The sequence below is a fragment of the Hyperoodon ampullatus genome (assembly GCF_949752795.1).
Source record: "Hyperoodon ampullatus genome assembly, chromosome: X".
In the NCBI taxonomy this organism is placed as follows: Eukaryota; Metazoa; Chordata; class Mammalia; order Artiodactyla; family Ziphiidae; genus Hyperoodon; species Hyperoodon ampullatus.
In genome coordinates this window covers 68,533,898-68,552,394 of record NC_136913.1, presented here as the reverse complement: position 1 = coordinate 68,552,394, position 18,497 = coordinate 68,533,898, and the positions used below count along the sequence as shown (strand labels likewise).

The 18,497-nt window shown below is 36.8% G+C and overlaps 1 protein-coding gene across 1 annotated transcript in view; it reads right to left on the bottom strand.

Moving 5' to 3' along the window:
• Window positions 1-211: 211 nt before the first annotated feature.
• SH3BGRL (SH3 domain binding glutamate rich protein like) overlaps window positions 212-18,497 on the bottom strand; it is a gene marked incomplete at its 5' end in the record, with an annotated part of 76,349 nt that continues 58,063 nt past the window's right edge. Inside the window, 3 exons of the mRNA XM_079727757.1 lie at window positions 212-796; window positions 6,980-7,060; window positions 11,478-11,663. Coding sequence (XP_079583883.1) covers window positions 764-796; window positions 6,980-7,060; window positions 11,478-11,663 — 300 coding nt within the window. The 3' untranslated portion in view covers window positions 212-763. The remainder of the gene's footprint in view (window positions 797-6,979; window positions 7,061-11,477; window positions 11,664-18,497) is intronic.

Genomic DNA, 18,497 nt, shown 5'->3' with positions numbered 1-18,497 from the left:
CGTTTTTAACTTATTTGCCATCCCACTTCCATAGCATACATATGCATATTTCACTGGGGCAAACAACTTAGTAGCATGATTGCATCATAGCTGTGTAGTTAAGCAAGAAATCTGTCAACTGAATACATCCTTATTTTGGTGGGAGGTCATCTGTTCTGATCACTGAAACATGAAATGAAAGGCTACATTTAGAAGCCTAGAAAACCTGTGGTTCAGTACATAGAAGTTTTAACTACAAAAGAATGTAAATGTTATAATTACCATCAGAAATTACAATGTCTGACATATCATAAACATTATCTGCAACTACTTTTTAATCACAATAATTTCACATCAAAAAAGTACATATTTTTGTTGAGTAAAATTGAGGCAATTTGGGAACAAGAGACAGATTCTTTCTTTGTCACTCATCTTTTAAAGTTACTCAATGTAGAGCTACAGATATACTTAAGCTGCAATAATAATATCAAAAAAGGGAACAGGTGTTTGCTTTTTAAAATCACTGAAGTACATAAAATGCCTTAGCAGACAACAATACTATTCCATGACACCTACTTAAAATTTTAAGTTCATCTCCCATTCTCCTCATCATAATGTTCACATTTTAATTATGTATGCATTTTGATTGTTTGCATGTGAAAACAACAACTATCTATTATTTCAACATTAAGCCTATTTCTTTTGAAGCCAAGATAATTTTGTTATTTTATAAAAAGCAGTGGAGACTCCTTTGTCAGGATGCTTAAGGCAGAATGTTTAAGGTTCATGCTTGCTGCTTTGCCTGAGCTTCTGCTTCCTGAAACGAAAAACAAACAACACAGATTTAAATATCACAAAGCAGGCATCCGTGTGTATTTTGGTTAGACTATATTACCTTAAATTGCTAAGAATATTCAAAATCAGAAAAATAGTCCCCAGAAAAGACTGCTTAAAAATTCTTAATAGAAAAATTTAAAAAAAATAGAAATTTCTGCCTAGAAACAGATGTCATAGAGAACTGTCTATAATTCCATAAAAGCAAGTGATTTACAATTATAGTTGACATTTTATTTAAAAGTAGCTAAGTTCTGTTTTGAATGATTTTTCACAAAAATTGAGTGTTCAAAAACATTGTCACCTACAGTTTACAGTCACGCGAGTTTTGTTTAAGGATTAAGCTAATTAGAAAATGTGTTATTTGCTAAAATATTGTTGCTTTTAAATTTCATGGCAGTAGGCTCGAAGAGGTAAGGTTGTCTTTCTATTCCTGTGGATGGTGAGTACTTCTAACATAGGAACTCTGACCTATAGGTGCGCTCTGGCACTTAACATAGTACTCGACACAAAATACACTTCAAGGAAAATTTCTGGAAATAAGGATGGGTGGCAAGAGTGACTCTGGTGAAAAAACCTCAGACTTGAGCTGTAGAAATCATGTATGCTAGACAATGTCACTCTAAACATCTGTCACTAATTGAGTACTTGACAGTCTCAGGAGGAGTGACAGCAGCTGCATATTCCAAAATGAGCCTCTGATGCTAACCCCAGAAGAAGGGGAAAAAACAAACAAAAAAAGATGCTATATTTTTACCAAAAAAAAAAGAAAAGAGAGAGAGAGGTAGAAATGATAGAAAGAAGGAAACCAGAGGACAGTGTAATTCATTCTTAATACATCCTTAACAAAACATATGTAATACACTACTGACTCACCTTCCAAAACTCTTAGTCAAAAATGAAAAACAAACGTCCCTAAGCTCTTTTGAAATTTCTAACATGGTGTTTGGCTATCTAAATGAATATATCTTAGACCCACATTATGTATTTTGTTTCATTTTATAGAACAAGCTTCCAAAAACTTCCTCACACAACACAATGAATTTTATACTAAAACCCCTCAATTGGGCTTCCCTGGTGGCACAGTGGTTAAGAATCCGCCTACTAATGCAGGGGATATGGGTCCGAGTCCTGGTCCAGGAAGATCCCACATGCCGCGGAGCAACTAAGCCCGTGTACAACAACTACTGAGCCTGCTCTCTGGAGCCCGCAAGCCACAACTACTGAGCCCGCGTGCCACAACTACTGAAGTCCACACTCCTAGAGCCCATGCTCCACAGAGAAGCCACAACAGTGAGAAGTCTGTGCACCAAAACGAAGACCCAACGCAGCAAAAAATAAATTAAGAAATTAATGTAAAAAAATAAAAATAAATAAAACCCCTGAATGGCATACTATATATAGGTGGGGAAGCAGTGGTATAAAAATGTGAATACATGCTAATGTGAAGTCCTTCTTCTTATGAGCACGTAATGACTCTGAGTAACTAGTATTTTGGAAACAGCCTAGTTCCCTAAAGTCACACTTATCAATCTTTGTTGTAATTTGTCATAAATTCCTTAGCTCTCACTTATCCTTTTTAATGGAAGAAATTACTAGCACAAAAATCCAAAACAAAAGGCAATTCAAACTTCTTTGTAATTTGTCTTTAAGAATACATCATATTTAAATTATGTACTTTTTAAATTATGTTTTATTCATCAAATATGTAAATTGTGCTACAAGCTTTATTATTATCTAAAAGTAAGTAGCCAGTATTTATAGTATCATGAGTTATTTAATCAACCAGAGAGCTTTAGAAACAGGCATATGATGTGTTCTCACCCTCTACTCCCACTATATACATCATTCTATAAATGCATTGGTTTTGAGTTAGATAATCCCGGGTTCAAATTCCATATCTGCTACTCAATTATTATGTAGCCTTGGACAAATTACTCAAATTATCTAAGCATCAGTTTCCTCCTCTATAAAATGGTATTGAGTACACCTAGCTCATAAGGATGGAGTAAAGATAAAATGAGATGAATGTGAACTGTGTAGCTCAATGCTTAGTCCATTGCAGGTATCCAGACTTCTTTCCTGCCGTTTTCCTTTCCACTTTCTTCCTAGTCACTAAGACCAACACCACAGCTAAGTGTTATTAACATACAGCTTCTCTTGGAGATGCAATAAAATGGGATGGGCTTAGTGGAAATAGGAATGCTTCAAATCTCACAGCAGAAGCAGATTTTCATGGCCCCTCACTAGAGCTAGGTGGTTTAACCAAAGCCAATGAGAACACTTCTTTAACCAGCATGTTCTATACCCTCAACCTACTAGTGAACATGGCTTTTCCAGAGGAGTGGTATTCCTCTCAACATGAGCATCACTGGATTTTTATTTTTTTAGTAAAAATAGATCAGTTATTTTATACCATATCAAAACTATTAACTATACTGCAATGTAAGAAATGCTAGTGCTATGAAATTATCTTCTGTATTAATAGAAGAGTAAAGAGCAAATATTTATATACCAGGTTTAACTGCATCAAGTATACAAAAGAATAAAAAAAAAATTGTCTTACAGAGGATACCTTGTCTTCTGGAAATATTTGCCATTGGGTACTTTTAAATATCAAGCTTTCCAGTGCACTGGCTTTCAATAATTTTTTTAATATAATTTTTATTTTTTAAATTAATTAATTATTTATTTATTTTGGTACGCGGGCCTCTCACTATTGTGGCCTCTCCCATTGCGTAGCACAGTCTCCGGACGCACAGGCTCAGCGGCCATGGCTCACGGGCCTAGCCGCTCCATTGCATGTGGGATCTTCCCAGACCGGAGCATGAACCCGTGTCCCCTGCATCGGCAGGCAGACTCTCAACCACTGCGACACCAAGGAATCCCTCAATAATTTTTAAATGTAAAGAGAATGTATTCTAATTATTTGGAAAGTAAATAAATGGAGAAAAAAGAAAAACATTCATATTATTAGCTATGGTTCCCTTCAGTCTCTTTTTGTCCTATACATAGATTTTAAATGTAATTATCAATAGAATGTTAATTACACAGTAAAAACAATTCTGTAGCTCATTATAATGTATCTTTTCACAAACTCTCATTTTTTAATGAGAGCATGAGTTCACTCAGTGGATAAATTATTTTTGTTGACCCTATTTTTAGACATCTAACTTTTTTTCAAATTTTTTAAGATTATAAATAACATTTTGATTTACTTTTTTATCCATAAAGACTTTTCCATGTATAGAATTATTTCATTAGGCCTTACTACCCAGTAAAATTACTGGATGAAGAACTATAAACATTTTGAGGTCCTTGATATATGTTTGCTATTTTGGTTTTCAAACAGTAGTACCAATTTATATCATCACCAGTAATATATGAGAGAATATGTTTAATGCACACTTCTCAGCACTGAGCATTATCACTTTGTTTTAGCTTTGTTAACTTCACAGATGAATATTGTATCTCATTTTATCACATTTCTTTTTATTATGAATGCACTTTTCCAATGCGGGTTAATTAGTTGTATTTCTTATTGCGTATACTTTATTTTCAGCCAGTTCTTTCTGGAAGACTTATTGTTCTGTTAAATTAAAGGGGAAAACTCTGAAAACTGAGCTGAAGGATAGAAAAATCATCCTTCTGATATCAAATTTATCACTTTTAATCTTGGGAAAAGCCTATTAAATACTAACATTCAAAATCTCCCTATTACCAATCCACCCTTCAACTCCACTGTCAATTCCAGACCTCTTTGCTTTATCCCAATCTATCAGCTCCCTCTAGTTCAATCCTTGATAACATCTGCTGTTCTTTTACTCTATTCCTACTTCTAGGGTTAGACAAGGATGAAAAAAAAAACTGTAAACAAGCTGACTGGCTCCACTGTGGGCTCATGAACTCTAACTTCAACAGGGACTTTCATCTTGCTCAGCCATCCTTCCATTCATGATCTTCGCCTACTCTTTAGCTTATTTACAGCAAATGAATTTTTACAATTCTCAAATTTCCCATCATTCCTAGCAGATGATCATTCTTCTTACCTCATACTAAAGATAAGACATTTTCAAATGTGAACTTCCCTAACCTCCCCACACATTAAAATTTCTATTTTTATCCTTCTCTCTGCATTCTATCCAGTCTCAGAAGAAAACTGCATGCCCTCTCTTTTCCAAGACTAACTCCTCCCTTGGATCACTCACTTTTCTGTTTCCTCCATGACTTTTGCTTCATTTCCCTATCACCCAGTTAGAAGCCTCAGAGATAGCTTCAATCCTTCCCAGTTCTTTGCATACATAAGCATCTCATAAATTGCCAAATCCTATCACAAGTGATTTTTCTGTGTCTCCTAAATCCATCTTTTCCTTTCTGTAACTGCAGTCCCACTTTAGGCCTTCTCCATTGCTTTTCTGGACTCTTAAGGAACCCTCTAATGGGTCAGCCCATCTCTAATATCTCATTTCTCCAATGTTTCACAATCCACACATCTGCCAATTTTATTTTCTTGAGACATAGATCAAATCACATCTTAAAATACAAAGATAATCACATCATTGTCTTCCCTCATTCCCTACCATGGCTTTTAGATGCCTAGAGAATAAAGCTGAAAGTATCTAGCACAGTATTCATAATCTGGCCCCATCCTACCTAGCCAATCTTACCTCCTAATGCATCTCCCTTATTTAATATGTCCTATAGTAGATTCATGTTGCATTACACTCTGCTCCCTGAACATAACATTGGGTGCAGGTACATCCCAATGCAGTGGTTCCTATTGCAGCCACTGTGAAAGACACCTAGTGTTACTTCAGTTTAGAATCCCTAACAGCTCAAATGCCAATTCCTCTGTGGAACCTTCCCCAAACTCCTTAGTAGTAATTTATGATTATTTCCTTTGGATGCTTACTGTACTTTATTCATACCAACCATACAGAATTTACCATACTATATCATAAGTATTTGTAGACATATTTATTGTATAATTATTCATATACATGTCCCTCACTAGGTTATAAACACTTTGAAGGTAGAGATTATGTTTATTCTCCGTATTTGCCCTACCATCAATGTCAAGTCAATGTTTGACACTCAGTAAATATTTATTGAATGAATGGATCCTACTTTTCACTGAAGGAAAGAGAGTCATCAGTCACAGAAAACAGACTATCCTTCCTTTTATACTTCCTCTAATATGCACTGAAATCAATGACTTAACTTGGGTTTTACTAACTTGTTTAAAGAAAAATGCCTTACCTAAGATTTCCTACAACTTAAATTATACAAAGCCTAAAATAAGCCATTTTATCCATGGGAAAAGAAAGTTTGGCAAGAAAACAGAATTTCATAGTGACTCAGACAACAATGCCTCTAAACAGTCTCTAGTGAAAATACAGAAAATAACACAGACCCTCAAAACTGGAGAAGGAGCTGGAGTTTGAAGAATCTGTTTAACAAAAATTAGCTTCTGAGAGCAAAATGTAAAATGATAGAGCAGGGGACATACACTTTGATTAAATCAGCCTTTGTGGAGAAGAAATATGGTAAAAGGCAAACATATATTTAAAGTCCATAGCTCTGAGACATTTTTTAAACAGGCAACTTAATTTTTTAATATTTTTCTTTGTATGATCTTCCCTGGGAACACCACCACTTGAAAAATTAATTTATTGTTGGCAGGAGAAAAGCACCAAATTCAGCCAGCAATTTAGTGACGAGTTTTGATACTCAAATGCTCTTAGTTAATTTGAATAGGTGACTCTAGCATTTGCTGTCACACAAGGACAATAGATACTGACAAGAAGATTACTATGAACTAAGTGCTTTCTTTCCACGTAATACCATACATGACAACTGGAATAATGGCGTCTTTAAACTTGTTAGCCACTTATTTGCGAATGGGTCAATGAGAAATTTGCTACCTTGGGCAGCTTGAAGGGAAGTCACTTGGCCTACTTTCTATCCACATACTTTTTGTATTTAATTATGCACATCTGTCTGCCCTACTAGGGATTAAGTGCATGCGGAGCAGGGACATTTCCTTTTAGCTATGTTGCACTGCCTCTGGCTTAATCTGAGTACTTAATAAAGTGGAAATCTTACTGATTAAAAAAACCCAGCAGCAATAAAATGGCCTATAAAGAAGGGGAAAAATGAATCATACCTTTGAACCAGGTGGGGCTGTCAAGCCTAAAAAGGCATACACTGCATTATTTTCTCTGGCTTCAAAGAAGGCATCATAGTCCTTGATAAAAGAAGGCAACAAGAATTAGCAATATGCAACCAACAAAGGAAAGAAAAGGGGACATTAATTCAAAATTATCTGACTGGTCAATATCTTTGAAGTCAAACAGGCTAGCTAACTTCAATAATGCTAGAATTCTGGAAAGAGTAGTAAAGAGGCAAGGCTTATTGGATCCCAATTAATGTGGGTTAGAAGATATGCTGATCTGTGAGACAGAAATAGCAAAAGGACTTATTTCGTACTGCATAGAACTTAAATCTGCCCCAGGGCAAGCAGCTTTCTCCATAGCCCAAAGCAGCCAACTATTTGCCAGTAAGAGGTTGCTTACTTTTGGGAGGAGGCTATTGTTCCAGTTTGCCATTATTTCTCTTGCATTATTTATTAAGGTAGAGATGCCCTCAGAACCTACAGCAGACCAGATTTTAGCTATCCCATGGCCATAAGAATAGTAAATCTGTGCTGTGTTCAGAGGAAGGGTATGAGACTTTCATGAAATATGACTGGAAGAGCAAACAATCTGGGGATCCAATAAAAGCTTCACATGACTAAATTCAGTTGGGCTTCCCATTGTCATCCTCTAAACCACCATGCATGCTCCAAAAGTAACAACCGAACTGCCTACATTTGACTATGACATATAATCAATAGCAAATATACTTAGAAAACACAGCCATTGTCTATACCTGGCCTTAGTTTGTTTGACTTAAAACACACAGAGAGGGACTTCCCTGGCGGTCCAGTGGTTAAGACTCTGCCCTTCCAATGCAGGGGGCACAGTTTCTATCCCTGGTCGGGGATCCCAAACGCCTCATGGCATGGCCAAAAAATAAAAAAACAATTAAAAATTTAAAAAAATGTGTTTCAAAATTTCTCTAAAAAAACCCCAAAACACAGAGATAAGCTTGGCATTTTGGCTGAGTTATTAGAGGTAAAATACACTCATAATTTGCTGGCTTCTCTAGAGATTGCCTCACCAACAGATCACCAATTACAAGGTTCTTTTCTAGCATATATAGTTCCTGGTACTTGGAGGATCTGGAGGTATAAAGTTTACCGCCTCTCAAGCCATTGATGACCCTAAATCTGACCCCTAACTCAAGAAACATCAGAATTTCTCTCATTTAGGGACTATTTTAACCCAGTCAGTATTGTTTAGAGCCACAGAGATCTTCTCAAGGATTGTCTCAAAGCATCTTTTTGTGTACCCTAGATGTTGACAAAGGAATAAATCATAAACAACAGGCATTTATGACCAGCCTCCTATACTCTTTGAACTCACTATTCAAAAGTGAAACTAACTGGATCTTGATACAAAATCCATACTGAGACACATGACCTATAATTTACTCAAAGTAAATAAGCAATATACATCATATCTATACTCAACCACTTGGAAGTAACCTCAAAATGCTAGTTAAAAGAACCTAACAGTTATACAAGAGACATTTCTTATTATCATCAAATCAATAAAAAACAGTCTGTGTCAACCTTTAAACTCATGTGAAAGAAAGCAGATCTTCAAATACATTGAAATCTGATCATAAAATACTCTGTAGGGCAATCTAGTTATCTCTGTTTCAGGTGTTTGGGGACCACAGTACATTATTTGTCGGCCCTGAACTTAGCACACACAAACAGATTTGTAGCTCTGAGAGAAAAGAACATCAGCTTCTCAATTAAGCAGGATTAATTAATTTATTGTGCAAATATGTATTGAGCACATACTGCATGCCAATCACTGTTCCTGGTGTTAAGAATACAAGAGTAAACAAAACATAGTCTGCTTCTTCTATAGGAATTCTCTTGAGGAAAAATATACTTTATTTACATCTTTAGGATTCCAGTAACATTAATCCAGAATGTATTCTACCATATATTTGTATCATATTAATTATTTCATGAAAATATGCTTTCGTTATTCATATACACAGCAGAAGCTCTTTCAGAACAAAGATTACCCTTAAAATTTTTGTATCGTCTATAGCAGAGCTTCATTTATGTTGGCAGGGTAATTGTTTCAGTCACATCCTAATATGGAAATAGAACCTAAGCTATAGCTCAGTGATTCTATAAAGGAGGTAATTTTCCCCCAGGGACGTCTTGCAAAATCTGGGAACATTTTTGTTTTTTCACAACTGGGCGGGTGCTACTAGCACTCATGGATCGAAGCCAGGGATGCTGCTAAACATTCTACAATGCACAAGGGAGCCCCCATAAACCAAACATATCAGTAGTGCCAAGGTTGAGAAACCTTGAGATAGTTTAAACAAGGGAATTTAATATGAAGAACCACTTACAAAAGATTAAAGAGCTGAAAGGCAGACAGGAGACGGTGAGGCAGCCCAGAGACTAGAAATAGCAGGAAGCTGCTACCACAGCTACTGCTGAAGGGAAAAGTGGAGAAGGTAGTATTACAGAGCTGGTACCACAAAGGAGATGTAGCCACTGTCATGGACACCTCCAAAAAAAGGGGGATACCTTGGCTTTTCCTCTCCTCCTGCCCTCCACTCATCCAACCAGTGCCTCCTATTATCGGCCAAACCTAATAGGCAGCCAGTTGGCAATGGACACTGGGAAATATAATTTGCTGAGGTCAGCCTCCCACAATACAGAATGAAACAAGGAAAGAACGAAGATGGGATCTTTGTGTAAACAGGAAAATTAACAACACAGTGGTTTAACAGAAAGAGTAAGAACTTCAGAATATGAGAGATCTAGGTTAAAATTCTAGCTGCATCACTTAATAATTGTATGATTTAGGAAGTTAGTTAACCTCTTCTAGGCCTCAATATCTTCATCTATGAAACAGGAATAACAATATCTACACCTCATGAGATTAGTATGAGAACTGACTAATATAATACACATAAAGTATGTAGCACAATAGCTGACATATAATATGCTTTCTATGAATGGTTGCTATACACTTTTGTCCCTAACGTCTGTATAGGGACAAATCTTAATTATTGTTATGAAACTCCTAACTCAGTGCCTGGCACACAGCAGGCACTCAATAGAAAATGGATTCCTTTTCCATTAACAAATATTTGTTTGATTTGTGTCTCACTTCTTGCACCTTCCTTTTCATCTTCCCATTTCTCAGTGATACTTGCCTTTTTTTCCATAACATACTCCATTCCCTTATAGTGTGGCTTCCGAGGGAGAAATAAACCAGGTAAATTTGGCTTCTCAAACATCACCCTTATAACCCAAAATGTGTTTCGTTTTAAAAGTCAGACAAACTGAAATTCCTGCTTCAAAAAGGAGAGGATAAGACAATATATGCTGGCTTAGATTGGACTGGATGAACTCTGAGGCCTCTTTCAGGCCCTGAGAGTCGACAATTTGCAGAAATTTCAAATATAGAGGCACTGAGGTTTCACCTTCTAAATGAATAGCCTAATTTTCTTTTCCTTATCTACATAGTATGTCTTTACACATTGGCCCTGTTTGCAGCAGCAGAAGAAATCTTCTGGCCCCTCCTCAGAAGTGACAAATTCAATTCACAGAGAAAATACTTTATGCTAATGGACTTCTCAATTTTGCCATACCCTCCTCTAGGTGTTCTCCTTCTCACTCCCATATAAACACATGAGTTAGAAGATTTGGATTGCTGGCTCTAAAAACATTTGTTCCTCAATTATGCTAATTCTGAGGACACAGCAAAGCAAACAGTTCTTTACTGGAAATTCCTATAGCCCTTACATATGCTTTCTGTACCATGTCATCACACGGATGTGGCCTCATAACCACTCTCTCTGTTTCAGGTGTGTTTGATTCTACCCACACAACACTCCCAATCAGCTCTTTTAGAAAAGAGGCTTTGTTTTATACATACTTGTACTTGCCATGGTACCTAGAATGGCCACAGGCTACAAATGTTACTTAAATACACAGTGAATGAACATTGAAGGGAACTACTTCATGGTTTAAATGAAGGCTAACCAAGATGACAAACTTGAAAGCACCAGTCACAAAGTAAAAACTCTACTCTTGTTTCCCTCATCCATACATTAGTTCAATTAGCTAACTAAAAATTTTAAGAAAATTCATTAATAATACCCAAATAAAAGTTTTACTACCTTGAAGCAGAAACTAAGATATTCCTCTTTTTAAACTAATTTTAATCTAAATAAGTAAAACAGCTCACCTCTTTTCAGTGGCTTCTTCATGGACATACCAGAAATAACATAAATGCTCTCGTCTGTACTTATACATTCACAGATAATTTTTTGGTGAATGACTCATCCATTTGCCTTCTAGTAGAAGGCAAAATACCCCAGATGCCTAGGATGGATGTAGAGGATGAACAGGAGAAATGACTGTGTGTAGATTTGGGGTGGGAGTAAAAGAAAGAGGATGGGTTTGAGGCAATCCACTTAAAAAAAGAAAACAATAATTTTAATTGGTTCCTTACCCCACGGTACTGGCTTTCATTGAAAATCTGAGGTGGCAGGGGGTACCCTGTGGCTGGTCGACTGTTTTCAGGTACATTTTCTCTCATCCATTTCCGATTCTCTTCATTGGCTGCAATATCTTTTTCTTCAAATCCTATTTTGTTAGCTTCTAAGAAACCAAGCACATCTTGCTGTTTCTTCTTAATCTAGGGCCCAAAGGACAAAAAGTTATATTGTTGAACAAAAAGCTTTTATTATTTTTGTTTATCATATTCAACAGAAAAGTGTTAATGAACTAGCAGAAATGAATTCAGACATGGATCAAGATTTGTGGTTTAACAGAAGATATATAGTTTTCCCTCTATTATTTTGTTGTTAATGTTGTCTCACAAGTGGATTGAAGAGCTTTCAGTTCACAGATCCTTTTATCAACCCAACTTTTTCTTTTTTTCACTGAAATGCTCACATCTAATCATGAAGAAGAAAAGCTAGCTGATGCATATCAATAACCTTAAGTGCAATTAACTCAAAAGTTTGAGTAGTGGGAAGGTGTGTTTTCCGATTATCTACAAGCCTCTCTTAATTTTAGCCTTTGTTGAAAGTCATTCCAAATGACCTGAGTCTACTTCCTGTCTTAATAAGCGTCATACAGTTAACAGAAATGAATCATTCCTTGAGAATGTTACAAGACTCTATGTGTCAATTTTCATCATTTGGAACAGAAACTGAACAAGAAAACAAGAGTCGTTTTCATGAAAGTGCCGAGCTACAACAACACATTTAATCAAGATGGGATTTTGTCTTGTTTTATAATCAACCTGTCAAATTTTCTCAGCTAACACTTTATTGAAGATCAACAGAGGTTCCAAGTGTGATGCACTAAAATCTAAAATGATTGTCCAAAACTGTATTTAATAGCTATTCAACAATATTTCTTTGGTGCCTCTTAAGTGTGTAAGAAATTTATCAGGTTATTTAAAATGTCTAAAGAAAAATAGCAGATTCCCTCCTAAAATTAGAATCTAGAGGGAGGTATTAGACAAAGATATATTAAAAATTTCAATTATAACATGGTATTTAAATATGAAGCTAAGGTGGTCAGGTGAGAGGAGTCAAGTGAATGACAAAGCCAAGAGTGCAAGGGACTTAAAAGAGAGAGCAAGTGCTTATTGCTATGAGTGATGCCACTTAGACTAAGCTTAATAATGACAGCACACATGCTGCATACTACATCCATCTATATTGCATGCAGTCTGTGGTTTTAGTGAAAGCATGATGTACTTAGTAAAGCTTAATATAATTGTCTAGCTGTGAAAAATGAGCTCACAAATATTACAGCATATTGAACTAGAACAATAAAGGTACAGTATTACAAAATAAACTTGGAAACTTTCTAAATGGATGCTTATAATTTCTATGACTAAATTCTCACACATAATTGAAGTCTCTAATTGAATAAACACTTGTGTGGGTGTGTATTTTGTCTTTTAAACAGGTTATAATTTGTGACCCAGTCAACTTCTGCAAAGAGAAATTCAGATATATAAATTCTTTCCAATTGGTTCTGTTTGTTTCAAATGCTGCCACAAGAGGGCTACGCTAATTTGTAGTTAAATAATAAGACTGTCTTTGCCTAGCCAGTGCCTATCGATTTAAGAGTGGGGTGAAGGAAGCATGAACAAATAGAATTTAAAGCTGCCTTTTCAGTCTTTTACTAATCTACTTACAAAATACACCCAAAAGGAAAATCAAGTCTGAATCCCCAGTTAGTCTGTTTGGCACTAGACTATGCAGTGTTGCCACTGTGTAGTCATTTGGTAAACAAAGAGATGTGTGTGCATTTTAAATGAATACTGTCATGAGTCCTTAAGCCCCTGGCTTCCTACTGCTTAATCTAATGGTATAACCACAGCAAGAGACACTTGTTTTCAGCTTGATTGTTTTTAAATATTTAAAAAAAATGCTTTGGTCACAATCAGCCATGTAAAACTTGTAATTCACCAACAAGTCTACAACAAATCTAGGGTAAGACTATTAAGAATTCTTGTTGATCTCCCATCTCTACCCCTAGCTCCCTGGAGTTCTCCTGACAGATGTTCCGAGATGTGGCAGCATAAGGCATAATGTAAGGTTTGCTATTTTACTGCTGTCTGCCTCCCCAAATACTGTTATTATTTTCTTTTTCAGTTGCAATTCTACCACATTATGTCTAGAGAGATGTTAAGGCTCAAGTAAGTTCAATAGAGACTTGTGTGAAATGAGGAGAATGTAGACATTTAAAGGTAGTTTCTCAAAAACAGCTATGTCTTAAGGTGGTCACAGTAAAGAAAGTACAGTCATGCCTAATTTTCTGGGTTAAAAAGACTTTATCAGTTCTGAAAAATCTCACCTATCCAGCCCTTTCTTTTAAAATTTTATCTTTATTGGAGTATAATTGCTTTACGATGTTGTGTTAGTTTCTGCTGTACAACACAGTGAATCAGCTATATTTATACATATATCACCATATCCCCTCTCTCTTGAGCCTCCCTCTCACCCTCTCTATCCCACCCCTTTAGGTCGTCACAGAGCATAAAGCTGATCTCCGTGTGCTGTGCAGCAGCTTCCCACTAGCCATCCATTTTACATTTGGTAGTGTATATATGCCCATGCCACTCTCTCACTTCGTACTAGCTTCCCCTTGCCCTCCGTGTCCACAAGTCCGTTCTCTACATCTGCGTCTTTATTCCTGCCCTGCCACTAGGTTCATCAGTACCGTTTTTTTAGATTCCATATATATGCGTTAGTGTATGGTATTTGTTTTTCTCTTTCTGACTTACTTCACTCTGTATGACAGACTTTAGGTCCATCCACCTCATTACCAATAACTCAATTTTGTTCCTTTCTATGGCTGAGTAATATTCCACTGTATATATGTGCCACATCTTCTTTATCCATTCATCTGTCGATGGACATTTACATTGCTTCCATTTCCTGGCTATTATAAATAGTGTAATGAACATCAGAGTGCATGTATCCTTTTGAAGTATGGTTTCCTCTGGATACATGCATAGGAGTGGGATTGCTGGGTTGTATGGTAGTTCTACTTTTAGTTTTTTGAGGAAACTCCATACTGTTCTCCATAGCAGCTGTATCAATTTACATTCCCACCAACATTGCAAGAGGGTTCCCTTTTCTCCTCACCCTCTCCAGCATTTATTGTTTGTAGATTTTTTGATGATGGCCATTCTGACTGGTGTGAGGTGATACCTCACTATAGTTTTGATTTGCATTTCTCTAATAATTAGTGATGTTGAGCATCTTTTCATATGTTTGTTGGCCATCTGTTTCTATTTTTTGGAGAAATGTCTATTTAGGTCTCCTGCCCATTTTTGGATTGGGTTGTTTGTTTGTTTTTTTGATATTGAAGTGCATGAGCTGCTTGCATATTTTGGAGATTAATCATTTGTCAGTTGCTTCATTTACAAATATTTTCTCCCATTCTAAGGGTTGTCTTTTCCTCATTTATGGTTTCCTTTGCTGTGCAAAATGCTTTTAAGTTTGATTAGGTCCCATTTGTTTATTTTTGTTTTTATTTCCATTTCTCTAGGAGATGGGTCAAAAAGGATCTTGCTGTGATTTATGTTATAGAGTGTTCTGCCTATGTTTTCTGCTAAGAGTTTTATAGTGTCTGGCCCTTCATTTAGGTCTTTAATCCATTTTGAGTTTATTTATGTGTACAGTGTTAGGGAGTGATCTAATTTCATTCTTTTACATGTAGCTGTCCAGTTTTCACAGCACCACTTACTAAAGAGGATCCAGCCCTTTCTTATCTGGAGCTTTTTCCAGAGTCAGAAGGAACTGCAGTCTCTCTCCAATTCCTTCAGACATGGCTGTATGTGTAAACCCAGGAGGCTGTGAAATAAGGAGCACTGGGAGTACCATCTACCCTAGAATTCAATTCTTCTGATGCTTGAAACTCTACCATGACCGGTTTACTAGTTTGGTCTTCATAAAAAGGGCAGGCAGTGTGCATATTTGGAGTGGAGGGAGGGACTGCCTGGAGAGAAGTAGTCAAGGAAGCAGTGAAGTTTCTTTGTCTGCCTTTGAATTTTGCTAGAGTTGTCCCTATATAACTCTAAAAGAGGGGTACACAAAAAAGCTGCAGGAATGGCCTCCCAAGATAATCCCAAGAGGAAATTTCCAAGCCTTATTATATGCTAGTACTGGGTTAAGATTTGTACCAGATAAAGACCTTTAAGGAGAAAGGGAGACTAAGACTTGTTGAGTGCTTGCTGAATACCAAACTCTTTGCGAGCCTATGTACATATATCCCCTGAAATCCTCACAACAATTCTGAAAGGTTAGTATGATTATCCCCATTTTAAAACAAAGGAAATTGAGGCTTAGATAGGTTAAGATACCTGCCCAAGAAGAATGATCTATTAATTGCCTGTACTAAATTACAAATATAAAGCTATCTGACTGCAAAACCCTGTTCTTTTTCACTACATGCAGTACATATTAGAATTCCCAATCTTGCTGGGGAAATAAGATGGAAATATATGAAAGAGTTCTTCTAAACTATGTGATACAAAATAGAAAGACAACAAAAGCTGAGATATCTTATGTTCTCTTCCAAATAGCCTCATTTACTGAATTTGATTTCCTAGTTATTATGGCCTCTTTCCCCTTGACCAGTCTAAACTGACCCCACTGAATTCCTAAGCCCACCAACTTGTGGGCTTGCTTGCACATGGGAAGCATACACACAGAAGAACTGAATGGAATGTCATGAGGCCTCTGCTTTCTTGTTGACTACACTGAGAACAATGTAGTCCATGTCTCCCCTTTGTCAAGATCTCGGTCACTTAATAGTTCTGAATGGGCAAAGCTGGTATAGAGGCATATTTCTGTACTTTAAATTTACAGAGAAACAGATGAGAAAGTGTAAGGGCATCAGACTCCTCCCATTCTTTACTTTTTTAAAAATAAGCAATGTACACATCACTTAAAAAAAAAAAACAAACCTCCAACAACCTTTTCAAAGAGCAAAATGATCTGAACACAATGCACTACTCACTTGAAAGTAAAAACAGGGACTTCCCTGGTGGAGCAGTGGTTAATAATCTGCTTGCCAATGCAGAAGACATGGGTTTGAGCCCTGGTCCGGGAAGATCCCACATGCCATGGAGCAACTAAGCCCGTGCACCACAACTACAGAACCTACGCTCTAGAGCCTGCGAGCCACCACTACTGAGCCTGTGTGCCACAACTACTGAAGCCTGTGCGCCTAGAGCCCATGCTCCACAACAAGAGAAGCCACCACAATGAGAAGCCCGTGCACCACAATGAAGAGTAGCCCCCATTCGCCGCAACAAGAAAAAGCCCGTGCACAGCAATGAAGACCCAATGCAGCCAAAATAAATAAATAAATAATTTTTTTTAAAAGTAAAAACAAGCTTTTACTGAGTCAGTAACAGCGGGACTAAAGTTCCTTCTGACTCTGGGAAACAGTATAGACAGAGAAAAGTGCCAGGTAAGAAAGGTATTCAGGAATCATTCCCAAATAATTATTCCCAAATTCTCATTATCTTATAAAGATGAGATTATTCAGAACTGAAATTTCATTTAGTCAAGAAAAGCTCTTTTAATTCGGAAAATGAGCATGACTGTACTTTCATCTCTTGCAGGTGAATTTCATCCCCATATAGTCTTATCAAATGTACATGCTGAGTGAAGTGTTGGCAGATTAATAAATAATAGACAAATTTGGCAAAAGGCTGAAAGCCACAGAATCAAAACATATACTGTAATCCTACTGCTGCTACACTGGTTCCCCTGTGGCCAATTTCAACCTCACCCCCTACTGCTTAACTTTCAAGGTTCTGCATAATGTTCTATCTTCTCAAAATATGCACTCCCAGGGCACCCCACAACATATCAAGCTGCCTTTATTTTTCCCTGAGTTTGCTGTGCCCAAGACCCTAGTGCTTTTCTCTTTATTACCTTCTACTGCAAGTCTCCCCTCTCTCCACTGATTCAATTCTAACTGATTCATCCAGGAACACTCCCTCTGTGAAAGCCTTGGTGGCCACTCCAGCCTTCTCCCTCTGACCTCCTACAGTCAGGATCACCCAGTTTGGAGCTTAATCAAATAGTACCAATGATCGCTAATCTTTTCACATGTCAAAGTCTCATCTCTTCAATTAGTTGCTAAAACACCTGAAGGTAGGGGCCATGCCTTTTGCTTAAGCTTTCCTACATAGTGCTCACCTCATAGGCTGGACACAAAGTAGTTAATACTGATTGATCTAACAACTTTGTTTTAAATCCAGGACCTCCAAAATGCTTGTTTTTAGTATTTTTTTATTTTAATAAACTTCAATTTTGGAATAATTTTAGATTTACAGAAAATTTGCCGATATAATATAGAGAGTTCCCATATAACTCTCACTCTGTTTCCCCTATTGTAACACCTTAACTCACAGTGGCACATTTGTCACAGCTAAGAAACCAACACTGATACATTGGTATAGTACTATTAGCTAAACTCCAGACTATTTGGATTTCACCAGTTTTTCCACTAATGTCTATTTGTTTGTTTCAAGATCCCTTCCAGGATACCACGTTACATTTAGTCATGTCTCTTTATTCTCCTCTGGCCTGTGACAGTTTCTCAGACTTTTCTTGTTCCCCATGATCTTGACAGTTCAGAGGAGTATTGGTCAGGTATTTTGTAAAATGCCCCTCAATTCAGGTTTGTCTGATGTTTTTTGGATGATTATATTTCCACACTCTATGTTTTGGAAGCAACTCAATAAATCAATTATACATCAATAAATCTGGAAAAAAATAACTCCAGCTATATAAGGCAAGAAAAGCTCTCTCTTTAAAGCTCTTACAGCATACTGTGAATCTGAAAATACTCTCTAAGAAAGTTTCAAAAGAGTCAGGGAAGTTTGAGAAAAGTAGGTAGCTATCTATAATCTGAAACCTATAAGAGCCTATTCTAAAGTAATACACATTAGTCTTTGTGGCTGCCTGGGCTGGATTTCTCA